We start from the raw sequence: 14,575 nt of genomic DNA, 5'->3' as shown, positions 1-14,575 counted from the left end.
TTCCACAGAGATGGTCATGTGGTATTTTCTACTCATCTTTTTTACAGATTATGCTACATTACTTTTAAGTTTGCTTCAAAGTTCTTAATGAATAAAACAGCTAAGTCAGGAAAACAGGGGAATTATACGTTTATTGCACTTTTTTTTAGAATAGCAATTTTTTTTTTTCTTTTTTAAATTGTGTAGTGTGCCACAATAATTAATGCCTAAACAGCACACACCTATGTGTTAAAATTATGCAACTTTAGAACGGTAAACCATTTTTAAAACATTTTGGAAAATCCACTATACCAAATATCATTGGTATCAACGCAACAGATCGAAGGATTTAAAGGTTAATTCTTCCTCATTCTCAGGGACAGAAATCATAATTTACAGGGTCGTATTCTTTCCAAAGTCTCTCAAATTCCTCTAGGTATGCAGTCACGCAAGACCTATCATCTGTGATGATAAGGTTCTCTCGGTTTGTCTGGATGGCCTGTGAAGTCCAGTTCATGGAACCAGTAATCACAACAGTTCGGTCTAATACAGCAAACTTGTGATGCATGAAACCGGAGGTCTGGTTATGACGAACTAGAATCCCTGAAAAAAAATAAAAACATATCCTTTATTCACAAATCCTTGGTCTTTCCATAACTTATCTAAACAATGTGGACAATATCAAGCATAATAAATAAAATAAGCATTTGAAAGGGATTTTTTGGCGTCTCACCACCTTAGAGTTGAATGAATGAGTGCCCGTTTTTTAAAAATACTATTAAAAACAGGCACTTCCATTCACTAAAAACTTTACATTGCAGCGGTTTTAAAAAAAAACAACAAAAAAAAAAACTTATACCTTTTTCTTTAGGAAACCCAGACCTGCGATCCTCCCCCTGCAGCTCCTCTGTACTTAGCATATCGATGACAAAACTGGCTTCCTCCAATCGTTGCGTGGCCTCACGAGATGGATGCTCCGGGGTGCACGTCATGATTGGAGCCCGTTTCATCATTACTGAGGTAACTACATAGGAGATGTGGGCGGAGGATTGCCGGTCTGGTTTTTATAAAGAAAAAAGGTAAATATTTAAAAAAAACACTGCAATATAAAGTTGAATGAATGAAAGTGCCCCTGTTTTTAATAGTTTTTTTTTTAACTCATTCATTCATTTTTACAATCACTTTAAAGGGATAATTTAAATACTTACTATACAATGAAAGAAAACTCAACATTATAATTAAAAGATATATCTACCTTTTACCATTTTTGTTCAACAGACAGAATTACCCCAGTTCTGATGAAATCACTGGCACATACAGTTTTTGTACAGTATTATAAAATGTACCCAAGCCTACACCCATATGTCATTCAGACAAGCAACAAGACTTGGCATGCAGGAAGTTGAGAACAGAGACCATCTATTGAAGAAAAACAATATATTCATTTCTTTCATGGTGGTGAGAGTCAGCGATCCATTACTCATGGGAATTACTCTTGTCTACCACTAGGAGGAAAAGATTCCCAAACCCCAAGAGCTCTATAAAACCCCTCCCACCTCACACATACCTCAGTCTAACGTATAGCCAAGCAAGTGAGGTAAGAAAAAGGAATAAGAGTCATAAAAGGAGCACGGAAAAAAGATGTGCCAAGAAAAAAAAAAAATAGAAAAACCACAAGGGTGGGGTCTCGTGGACTCTCACCACCATGAAAAAATGAATTTATCAGGTAAGTATAAAATGTATAGGTAGTGAGAGTCCACAATCCATTACTCATGGGAACGAATACCCAAGCTGTGGAGTAATAATTTAAAGGGAGGGATTTAACCCCTTAACAGCACACGTCGTACACGGTACGTCATACACAAACTGGTCGTTAAATACCAACGACGTACCCTGTATGTCGTGAGGGGTTTAAAGTGGCTGGGAAGGAGGGAGAGGGGACATTTTTATCTAAGGGATCTGGGAGGGGGTGGGGGTTGGTTATTGAGGGGGGGGAAGCTACACTACAGAAAAATAAATAATAAATAAATACATTTTTTTTTAATTTGTATGCAAACTGGGTACTGGCAGACAGCTGCCAGGACCCAAGATGGCGGACAATAAGGTTGAGGGGGAGGGTTAGAGAGCTTTTTTTTTGGGGGGGGGGGGGATCCTACACAGCAGAATATGAAAAAAAAAAAAAAAAGCCTTTTATTTTAGTACTGGCAAACTTTCTGCCAGTACTAAATTCACACACTCACCGCTCTAGAACAAAAGCATGATGTTTGCCTTACTGCTCAGACAACCTTAGAGTCTGAAAGTAGCAGCTGACAAGAAGAAGATTGAGAGCCATGCTAAAAAGGGGAGGTCGTTTGTATGCTTTAGACAGAACCTCCCCTTTCTTCCCTCCTTTCCCTGTGTGCGAAGGGCAGTTTGACTGCTTTATTCTTTATTTTTTACTGCTACTGATGTCCCAATTAGGAAAATGTCAGGTTGCCGGGTCCGGGCTGGTAAGTTAAAATTTTTACTTGCCGCAAGGAATTTAGGTCTCATTTGGTGACTGGGGAGACCGGACCGATCTATTCATATGCCCCGATTCCATAAAAGGAGAAATATTTTAAATACAGATCAAAGCCAAAAAAAAAAAAATATGAGCATCAGAAAGGTTAGCAATCTTTTAATGGAACAAAAAATTAAAGGAGCTGAAAGCTGCCCTTTCAGAGAACAGGCAGATAGACCCTTATCTAGGCCATCCTGCATAAACTGAAATATTCTAGGAATTCTATAAGAATGCCAGGAAAAAGCATGGATTTATACACCAGGAAATGAAGTTTTCCAAAGCTTGGGATAAATCTTCCTAGAAAAAAAGGTTAACCAGCCTGAATCAGAGTTTTTATCATAGAATCTGAGAAAACCCTGTGTCTCAGAACTAAGTGTTTAATTTCCGTGCCATCAAGTTTAAAGACTTGAGATCCAGATGGAAAAAAGGACCTTGAGACAGAAGGTCTAACCACAGAGGAAGAGGCCAAGAAGGGCAACTGGATATTTGAACCAGATCTGCAAACCAAATACTGACGCCATGCTAGGGCAACCAGGATTATAAACAACTTTTCTAGCCTTAGCTTGGAAATCACTCACAACAATCACAAGAACCAGAGGACAGAACAGATAAGCAGGCTGAAATGACCAAGGGACTACTAGCGCAACCACTACCTCTGCCTGAGAATCCCTGGACCTCTCAAAGTACCTGGGAAGTTTGTTGTTGTTCAAACGAGAGACCATCATATCTATTTATGGAAGACCCCAAAGATCCATAATCTGATTGAACACACCCTGGTGAAGAGTCCATTCCCCTGGATGAAGAGACTAAAGACTGGGAAAGTCTGCCTCCCAATTGTTCACTCCTGGAATGTGAATTGCAGAGACTAGAGAATAATTGGCTTTGACACAAGAGAGAAACCGAGACACCTCCATCATAGCCAGGGAACTGTGAGTTCCCCCTGATGGTTGACATAAGCTACTACTGTGACATAGTCAGTCTGGAAACAGATAAGACTCCCTATACAACAGGGCCCTGAAAAATACACAGAGTTCCAGAACATTGATTGGCAACCTTACCTCCAGAGGATCTTAAACCCCTTGTGTAAACCCCTTGTGTAGTCAGAGACCCCCAAACAGCTCCCAAACCTGAAAGACTTGAATCACAGTCCAGGTAGAAGCAAAAGAAGACCCCTGAATAATAAACGGATGATCCAGCCACCAAGTCAGAGATTGACTTGTGTTGGTATACAAAAATATCTATGAGACAGCTGAGTATAATCCCTGGTTTAGACAAGCTGACAACAATTTTAACCGTCTCTGCTATGTTAGAGAAAGACCAAATAGACACTGAGTCGATTTGGAAACCCCAGAAAAGAAAACCTTGTCTGAGGAACCAAATAACTCTTTGGAAAAACAAAATTTATGCTTACCTGATAAATTTCTTTTTCTTGTGGTGTATCCAGTCCACGGGTTCATCCATTACTTGTTGGATATTTTCCTTCCCAACAGGAAGTTGCAAGAGGACACCCACAGCAGAGCTGTCAATATATAGCTCCTCCCCTAACTGCCACCCCCAGTCATTCGACCGAAGACAAGCAAGAAAAAGGAGAAACTATAGGGTGCAGTGGTGACTGTAGTTTAAAATTAAAAAACACCTGCATTAAAGTGACAGGGCGGGCCGTGGACTGGATACACCACAAGAGAAAGAAATTTATCAGGTAAGCATTAATTTTGTTTTCTCTTGTAAGGTGTATCCAGTCCACGGGTTCATCCAATACTTGTGGGATACCAATACCAAAGCTTTAGGAAACGGATGAAGGGAGGGACAAGGCAGGAACTTAAACGGAAGGCACCACTGCCTGCAAGACCTTTCTCCCAAAAATAGCCTCCGAGGAAGCAAAAGTATCAAATTTGTAGAATTTAGAAAAAGTATGAAGCGAAGACCAAGTCGCCGCCTTACAAATCTGTTCAACAGAGGCTTCATTTTTAAAAGCCCATGTGGAAGCTACCGCTCTAGTGGAATGAGCTGTAATTCTTTCAGGAGGCTGCTGGCCAGCAGTCTCATAAGCTAAACGGATTATGCTTCTCAGCCAAAAAGAAAGAGAAGATGCCGAAGCCTTTTGGCCTCTCCTCTTTCCAGAGTAGACAACAAACAATGCAGATGTTTGACGAAAATCCTTAGTAGCTTGTAAACAAAACTTTAAAGCACGAACCACGTCAAGATTGTGTAATAGACGTTCCTTCTTTGAAGAAGGATTAGGACACAGTGACGGAACAACAATCTCCTGATTGATATTCTTATTAGATACCACCTTAGGAAGAAACCCAGGTTTGGTACGCAAAACTACCTTATCTGCATGGAAGATCAGATAAGGGGAATCACACTGTAAGGCAGATAACTCTGAAACTCATCGAGCCGAAGAGATAGCTACCAAAAACAGAACTTTCCAAGATAAAAGCTTGATATCTATGGAATGCAGAGGTTCAAACGGAACGCCTTGAAGAACTTTAAGAACTAAATTTAAACTCAATGGCAGAGCAACAGGTTTAAACACAGGCTTGATTCGAACTAAAGCCTGACAAAATGCCTTAACGTCTGGAACATCTTGCCAGGCGCTTGTGCAGAAGAATAGACAGAGCAGAAATCTGTCCCTTTAAGGAACTAGCTGACAATCCTTCTCCAATCCTTCTTGAGAAAGGATAATATCCTAGGAATCCTGACTTTACTCAATAAGTAACCCTTGGATTCAAACCAATGAAGATATTTTACACCATATCTTATGATAGATTTTCCTGGTGACAGGCTTTCGAGCCTGAATTAAGGTATCAATGACCGACTCAGAGAAACCACGTTTTGATAAAATCAAGCGTTCAATCTCCAAGCAGTCAGCCGCAGAGAAATTAGATTTGGATGTTGAATGGACCTTGGAATAGAAGGTCCTGCCTCAGCGGCAGAGTCCATGGTGGAAAGGTGACATGTCCACCAGATCTGCATACCAAGTCCTGCGTGGCCACGCAGGTGCTATCAAAATCACCGAAGCTCTCTCCTGCTTGATCTTGGCAATCAGACGAGGGAGGAGAGGAAATGGTGGGAACACATAAGCCAGGCTGAAGGACCAGGGCACTGCTAGAGCATCTATCAGCGGTTGCCTGGGGATCCCTTGACCTGGACCCATAACAAGGAAGCATGCGTTCTGACGAGACGCCATCAGATCCAGTTCTGGTTTGCCCCATAGTTGAATCAGTCTGGGCAAAATACCTCCGGATGGAGCTCCCACTCCCCTGGATGAAAAAGTCCTGCCGACTTAGAAAATCCGCCCTCCCAGTTTCTCTACTCCTGGGATATGGATAGCTGAGAGATGGCAAGAGTGAACCTCTGCCCATAGAATTATCTTTGAAACCTCCAACATTGCCAGGGGGCTTCTTGTTCCCCCCTGATGGTTGATATAAGCTACAGTCGTGATATTGTCCGACTGAAATCTGATGAACCTGACCGCAGCTAGTTGAGGCCAAGCCCGAAGAGCATTGAATATCGCTCTCAGTTCCAGAATGTTTATCGGAAGGAGGGCTTCGTCCTGAGTCCACGAACCCTGAGCCTTCAGGGAGTTCCAGACCGCGCCCCAGCCCAGAATGTTGGCATCTGTCGTCACTATAGTCCACTCTGGCCTGCGGAAACTCATTCCCCTGGACAGATGGACCCGAGATAACCACCAGAGAAGAGAATCCCTGGTCTCTTGATCCAGATTTAGCAGAGGGGACAAATCTGTGTAGTCCCCATTCCACTGATTGAGCATGCAAAGTTGCAGTGGTCTGAGATGAGGCGGGCAAACGAACCTATATCCGATTGCGCTACCATTAGGGCCGATTACTTCCATACACTGAGCCACTGACGGCCGAGAAGTGATATGAAGAGCACGGCAGGAAGTTAGAAGCTTTGATAACCTGACCTCTGTCAGAATTTTTTTTATTTCTACTGAATCTATCAGTGTTCCTAGGAAGGAAACTCTGGTGAGAGGGGAGAGTGAACTCTTTTCTTCGTTCACCTTCCAACTGTCAGACCTCAGAAAGGGCCAGAACAATGGTCCGTATGGGACTTGGGGCGATTTGAAAAGTCGACGCCTGTATCAGAATGTCGTCTAGGTAAGGAGCCACTGCTATGCCCCGTGGCCTTAGAACCGCCAGTAGGGACCCTAGAACCTTCGTAAAGATTCTTTGGTGCCGTGGCTAACCCGATGGGAAGAGCACAAACTGGTAATGCCTTTCTAAGAAGGCGAACCTGAGGAACTGATGATGATCTCTGTGAATCGGAATGTGGAGATAAGCATCCTTTAAGTCCACGGTAGTCATATATTGACCCTCCTGGATCATAGGGGAGGATGGTTCTGATAGTCTCCATCTTGAAGGATGGGATCCTGAGAAATTTGTTTAGGATCTTGAGATCCAAGATTGGTCTGAAAGTTCCCTCTTTTTTGGGAACTATAAACAGATTTGAATCGAAGCCCTGCCCTGTTCCTCCCTTGGAACTGGGTGGATCACTCCCATAACCAGTAGGTCTTGAACACAAACGTAAGAATGCCTCTCTCTTTATCTGGATTACAGATAATTGTGAGAGATGAAATCTCCCCTTTGGAGATGAAGCTTTGAAGTCCAGAAGATATCCCTGGAAACAATCTCTAATGCCCAGGGATCCTGGACGTCTCTTGCCCAAGCCTGGGCGAAGAAAGTCTGCCCCCTACTAGATCCGGTCCCGGATCGGGGGCTACTCTTTATGCTGGCTGCCGAGGTTTCTTGGCCTGCTTCCCCTTGTTCCAAGACTGGTTGGTCTCCAGACTGGTGTGGAGCTGGGCGAGATTTTCCCTCTTGTTTTGCAGTAGAGGAAAGTGAAGCTGCGCCACTCTTGAAGTTTCGAAAGGAACGAAAATTATTCTGTTTGGTCCTTAACTTATTGGACCTACCTGAGAAGGGCGTGACCTTTTCCTCCAGTAATATCAGAAATGATCTCCTTCAGACCAGGCCCGATAGGGTCTGTCCCCTTGAAGGGGATGTTAAGAAGCTTAGACTTTTGAAGTAACGTCTGCTGACCAGGACTTAAGCCATAGCGCCCTACGTGCCAAAATGGCAAAACCTGAATTTTTAGCCGTTAGCTTGGCTAAATGAAAAATGGCATCAGAAATAAAGGAGTTAAGCTAACTTAAGAGCTTTAATCCTGTCTAGAATATCTGTCTAGAGCGGGTCTCCACCTGTAGAGCCTCCTCAAGAGACTCAAACCAAAAAGCCTCTGCAGCAGTAACTGGGGCAATGCATGCAAGAGGCTGGAGAATAAAACCTTGATGTATAAAAATTTTCTTAAGGAGACCCTCCAATGTTTTTATCCATAGGATCTTGGAAAGCACAACTGTCCTCGACGGGGGATAGTTGTACGCTTAGCTAGGGTAGAGACCGCTCCCTCCACCTTAGGGACCGTCTGCCACGAGTCCCGTATGGCGGCATCTATGGGAAACATCTTTTTGAAAGCAGAGGGGGGAGAGAACGCACACCTGGGTCTATCCCGATTCCTTAGTAATAATTTCCGAAAACCTCTTAGGGACTGGAAAAACATCAGTGTAAACAGGTACTGCAAAGAATTTGTCCATTTTACACAATTTCTTCTGGGAACCACAATGGGGTCACAGTCATCCAGTAGTCGCTAAATAGAAGCTCACCTGCCTCGGCTTCTGAGCATTGTGAGGGTATATCGGACACAGCAATAAAGCGGTCAGAAAGCTCTGTATTAGTTCTAGCCCCAGAGCTGTCTCGTTTTCCTTGTAGCCCTGGCAGTTTGGAGAATACCTCTGAGAGGGGTAGCATTCATAACTGCCGCCATGTTCTGTAAGGTAAAAGAATTAGACCGCGCTAGATGTACTTGGCGTCACTTGAGCGGGAGTTATAGGTTTCTGACACATGGGGAGAGTTAGATGGCATAATCTCCCTCTTTTCAGTCAGAGAATCCCTGGAGATAAGATTTTTTAAGCGCCAAATTATGGTCTTTATAGTTTATAGAAATTTCAGTACATTGGTACACATTCTAAGAGGGGGTTCCACAATGGCTTCCAAACATATTGAACAAGGAGTTTCCTCTATGTCAGACATGTTTTAACAGACTAGTAATTAGACAAGCAAGCTTGGAAAACACTTTAATAAATGTGAAAAAAAAGCAATTAAACCAAAACATTACGGTGCCTTTAAAGAAAAAAACTAAACACTTAAACTGCAAAACAGTGTAAAAATACAGTAAAGTCCTTTGAAATTTTTACAGTCTGTGTAAGGGACTAAAGCAACATTGCACCCACTTGCAAATGGATGATTAACCCCTTAGGCCCTAAACCGGATTGAAAAACGTTAAAAAACATTAAAAGTCAATTGAGCACCTTGCCACAGCTCTGTCTGAGGCTCCTACCTGCCCTCAAATACGATTTTGTGCAGAATTAACCCCTTTGAAATGGTCCTCAGATGCCAGAGGACTCCTCTAGGGATGCTGGATGTCTCCAGTCTGAATTAAAACTGCACAGTTAGCAGCGCTAAAATAGGCCCCTCCCACATGTACTGGATGTCAGAGGGGCCTTAAGAAAATACTCCTAGGAGTATCTGACGAGCCATGTGGAAACTAGGCCCCAAATAAAGACTTATCTCCCTCAGAGAAAAAAACGTCCTATTTATGAAATCATGTAAACGTTTTTGTCACTAAGTAATATGAGTATTAACATGAGTAATGCCCTGTTTTGTAAGCATGATCCCAGTCGCTTGTTAAATCACTGCATCAGGCTTACCTCAGATACACAAGGCTCTGTCAGCATTTTCTAGAACTTATTCATCTCTAGAAATAAAAATACTGAACATACCTCAAAGAAGGTAATCTGCAGACCGTTCCCCCAACTGAAGTTTTCCCATATTCTTCAGTTATGTGTGAGAACAGTAATGGACCTTAGTTACAACCGCTAAAGATCATCAAACCTCCAGGCAGAATTCTTCTAATTTCTGCCTGAGAGTAAAATAGTACAACGCCGGTACCGTTTAAAATACAAACTTTTGATTGAAGGTAAAACTACACTAAGTCACCACATATCTCTTGATACCTCCTTTCTTGTCGAGAGTTGCAAGAGAATGACTGGGGGTGGCAGTTAGGGGAGGAGCTATATAGACAGCTCTGTTGTGGGTGTCCTCTTGCAACTTCCTGTTGGGAAGGAGAATATCCCACAAGTAATGGATGAACCGTGGACTGGATACACCTTACAAGAGAAATAGGTTCTCCAACCATGCTTTGAAGAAAAAAACAAGGGTTGGTTGGTGAAATTCTCTTAAAGGACAAGACGGAGCTTGACCAAGATATCGTTCTAGGGAAGGAAATGCTGCAATATTCTGAGCTCTGATTACAGACGAAAGGGCACCCAGAAACTTGGTAAATACTCTTAGAGCTGTAGTCAGACCAAATGGAAGAGCAAAGACTGGAAGAGCTTGTCCAGAAAATCAAACCTCATAAACAGGAAATGTTCTCTGTGAACTGGAACATGAAGGTAAGCATCCTTTAAATCTATAGTGGACATAAACTGACCTTGCTGAGCAAAAAGGCAGAAAAGTCCTGATAATTTCCATTCTGAAAGATGGAATTATAAACTTGATCTGATTTTTTAGATCCAGAACTTGTTTGAAAGTGACTTCTTGAAACAATGAAGAGTTTAGAATAAAATCCCATCCCCAATTCTCTGTCTCATAAGCTAAGCGGATGACACTCCTTAAGAAAAAGATAGGAAAGTCGAAGTAGCCTTCTGCCCCTTACTCTTCCCGAATAGAAAACAAACAAAGAGGAAGATTGCCTAAACTCCTTAGTAGCCTGAAGATAGAACTTCAAGGGGCAAACTGCATCCAAATTGTGAAGTAAGCGTTCCTTCGATGAAGAAGGTTTAGGACACAAGAAAGGAACCACAATCTCCTGATTGATGTTGCGATCCAACACAACCTTAGGAAGACAACCTAATTTAGTACGTAGAACTGCCTTATCTGTAGGAAAAATCAGTTAAGGGGGCTCACATTGCAAAGAGGCAATAGTCAATAAAAAGAGAACCTTCCAAGATAACAATTTAATGTCAACGGAATGCAGAGGCCCAAACGGAACCTGTTGCAAAACCTGAATTACAAGATTTAGGCTCCAAAGAGGAGCCCCAGATCTAAACACAGGTCTGATCCCAATCAGAGCCTTAACAAAGGACTGCACATCTGGAAGCTCAGACAGTCTCTTGTGCAATAAAACTGACAGGGCCGAAATCTGTCCCCTCAGGGAACTAGCAGAAAGGCCCTTCTCCAGCCCATCCTGAAGAAAAGATAAGATCCTGTGCCAGGAAAAACCATACTCGTCACACCAGAATAAGTAGGTCCTCCACACCTTGTGGTAGATACACCGAGTAACTGGTTTACAAGCTTGAATAAGAGTATCAATGACACTCTCAGAGAAACCTCTCTTGGCTAAGACTAAGCGTTCAATCTCCACGCAGTCTGCCTCAGAGAAACTAGATTTTGATGAACAAATGGACCTTGTATCAGCAGGTCTCTGTGACAAGGTAACTTCCACGGAGGAGATGAGGACATCCCCACTAGATCCGCAAACCACTTGCTGAATATCTCTGCGAACACCTCTGGATAGAGAGACCATTCCTCTGGATGGAAGGATTGCCTGTTGAGAAAATCTGCCTCCCAGTTGTCCACACCCGGAATGTGGATTGCTGACAGCGAACAGCTGTGGGCCTCTGCTCTCTCCAGAATCAGAGATACTTCCTTCATAGCCAAGGAACTTCTAGTATCCCCTGATGGTTGATGAAAGGCACAGAGGTTATATTGTCTGATTGGAATCTGATAAACTGGGAAGAACCCAGAAGTGGCCAAGCCTTCAAAGCCTTGAAGATTGATCAGGAGGGAGGACTTCTCCTGAGTCCACAACCCCTGTGCCTTCCTGGCACCCCAAACAGCTCCCCATCCGGATAGGCTTTCGTCCGTAGTTACAATTTCCCAGGATGGTCTTAAGAAGCATGCCACTCGGGACAGATGATCTGGACAGAGCCACCAAGAGAGCGATTCTCTCGACCGGCTGTCTAATACAATCTGTTGAGACAGATCTGAATCGCCGTTCCACTGCCTCAGCATGCAAAGTTGTAAAGGTCTGAGACGAAACCTGGCAAAAGGAATGATGTCCATGCAGGACACCATGAGACCAATCGCCGACATACACTGAGCAACAGAGGGACTCAAGGATGTCCGGAGGGCAAGACATGCCGAAGTTAGCTTGCAACATCTCTGGTCTGTTAGAAATATCAGTGAGGACAAAGAGATGAAATATCCCACAGTATACACAATGGAGATTGTCAAAACAAAGTGAGTACCTTTTCAAACCTGCACATACACTTATTTAGTATCCGGGTCTTATCAGAGCCTACTCACCCCTAAGAAATCCAAAGACTTTGCGTTACCAAAGGCAGGAGAAACTTTTCACTCCTCCTATCATGCAGCTCTTGTTAGCCGCCAGAGGAAGCAGAGTATCCAGGTATCCATATGCCTTACGGGGCTGAGAAATTGCTCAGCACAAACTGCCCTTCTGTGTTAGCTTCTGTCTTGAAATCAGTGTGCGGTAATGAGCTGTAAGCAAGTGTAGGTGTGTCAGCATGAGAGGAGGGGTGGAGGCTTTCTTCGCCCAGTGCAGGTGTAGATACTCACAGCAAGAGAAATACAGCAAGTACCAAATGGCTGGTAATAGTCACAGGAAAAGAGAGAGAAGGCAGTCTTGCTGATAAAAAGTTCCTTTATTGCAACATCAAAGTTAAAAAATCCATGCAGATTCAAAGTGCAAAGAAAGGGTGAAAGCACTAGATGGTTGACATGTTTCGGCCGTGGGCCGTAATCATAACCTGGTTATGATTACGGCCCACGGCCGAAACAGGTCAACTGTCTAGTACTTTCACCCTCTCTTTGCACTTTGAATCTGCATGGATTTTTTAACTTTGATGTTGCAATAAAGGAACTTTTTATCAGCAAAACCGCCTTCTCTCTCTTTTCCTGTTAGAAATATCCTCATGGATATGGAGTCTATTATTGTACCCAGGAATTCCACCATGGTACTTGGGATAAGAGAACTCTTTTCCAAGTTTATCTGCCATCCATGTGATCGAAGAAGACTGACAAGGGACTCCAAGAATTCATCCGCAAGATGAAAGGATGATGCTTGCACCAGAATATCGTCCAAGTATGGGGCTACTGCAATACGCTTAGTTCTGGCTAGAAGAGCCCCCAGAACCTTTGTAAAGATTCTTGGAGCCGTAGCTAGGCCAAACGGAAGGGCAATGAACTGGAAGTGCTGGTCCAGGAATGCAAACCTCAGGAACTGAAAGTGCTCCCTGCGGTTTGGAACATGAAGGTAAGCGTCCTTCAGATCTATAGTGGTAATAAACTGGCCTTCCTGAATTAAAAGGATGGACCTTATCGTCTCCATCTTGAAGGAAGGGACACTGAGAAGTTTGTTTAAGCACTTTAGGTCCAGAATTGGGCGAAAAGTACCCTCCTTTGGGACCACAAAAGGTTTGAATAAAACCCCAAACCCCTTTCTTCGATAGGCACCGAGACAACACTCCTAAGGAGGATAGATCCCGAATGCACCCTAGAAAGGCATCACTCTTTTCTGGTCTGGTAGACAGATTCGAGAGAAGGAATCTGACCCTTGGCAGATGATTTTTTATAGCATATCTGGTATCCCTGAGATACCACCTCCAGGACCCACGGATTCTGTACGTCCTTGAAACAGGCATCTGAAAAAAGAGACAGTCTGCCCCCTACACGATACGATCCCAGATAGAGGGTCGCCCCTTCATGCCGATTTGTTTTCGACAGGCTTCTTATTCTGCTTGGATTTATTCCAGGACTGAGCCGGCTTCCAAGCACTCTTGGGTTGCTCCGGCTTGGAGGAGGATTGTTGTCGTTAGGATTTGTTAAAACAAAAGGAACTACAATTAGAAGATTGTTGTCCCTTAGACTTGTTCTTCTTATCTTGCGGTAGGAAGGCACCCTTGCCTCCAGTAACCGTAGAAATAATGTCCAGGCCTGGATCAAATAAAATCTTTCCCTTGAAGGGAAGAGAAAGTAGTCTGGACTTAGAAGTCATATACACAGATTAAGACTTCAACCAGAGCGCCCGGTGGGCTAGGATCGTAAAGCCAGAGGCCTTTGCATTTAGGCAAATAATTTGCATGTTCGCATTACAGATAAAAGAATGAGCAATTCTCAGAGCTTTAAATCCGTCTTGAATATCCTCGAGGGGAGACTCCACCTCGATGAGTTCCAACAAAGAGTTGCACCAGTAGGTAGCCGCTCCGGCAACCACGTGGAACCTGCAGCCGCCGGTAGAAACAAAAATCCTGCATGTTGAAACAAACCTTTCCAAAGGTTTCCATTTTCTTAACCATCGGCTCTCTGAACGAAGAACTATCCTCAAGAAGTATAGTAGTATGTTTAGCAAGCTTTTCTTATTAATTCACTAGTGCCTAATTCAGCACTTGGCTTCAATGCCAAAATCCCTTAATTTTTCTAACATACTAATATTTACCTAGTGATTTAATTCACACTATAGAATTTAAATTTTTAAGGGTATTGAGAATAGACAGCTATGGCGGGCTATCTATCCTCGACCATTGACTTTGATAAATGGAAACAAGAGGCCGAAATGTAGGTAACGTTTGTCCACAAGCTTCCAATATTGAAGAAGCATTTAAGAGCATAGCTAAAATTATGAAGAAGCAAGTAAAATCATTTTGGGAGATTTTTAGTCTTGAAAACTATGTTAAAAATAAACTTATTCCAAGGGGCCTAAGGATTCAATTAGCACCTTCCTTTCATATTTGATGAAAACTTTGTTTTAAGATGGCAAGAGATTCTGACACACTCTGCTCACTTGACTTAATGAAACTTACATTAGAATATGAAAGAAATCAATACGAGCAATTGACTAAATTAGTAGAGGAAGCAAAAGTACAAACTAATAAGTTTACCTCACACAAAGATTTTG

At 42.9% G+C, this 14,575-nt stretch overlaps 1 protein-coding gene across 1 annotated transcript in view; it reads right to left on the bottom strand.

Moving 5' to 3' along the window:
• Window positions 1–352: 352 nt before the first annotated feature.
• The window catches only part of PLD6 (phospholipase D family member 6), an 80,230-nt gene continuing 66,007 nt past the window's right edge, over window positions 353–14,575 (bottom strand). The window contains exon 2 of the mRNA XM_053694214.1: window positions 353–582. Coding sequence (XP_053550189.1) covers window positions 353–582 — 230 coding nt within the window. The remainder of the gene's footprint in view (window positions 583–14,575) is intronic.

Source organism: Bombina bombina, chromosome 11, assembly GCF_027579735.1.
Source record: "Bombina bombina isolate aBomBom1 chromosome 11, aBomBom1.pri, whole genome shotgun sequence".
NCBI classification, from domain to species: Eukaryota; Metazoa; Chordata; class Amphibia; order Anura; family Bombinatoridae; genus Bombina; species Bombina bombina.
This window is presented reverse-complemented; position numbering and strand designations above follow the sequence as displayed.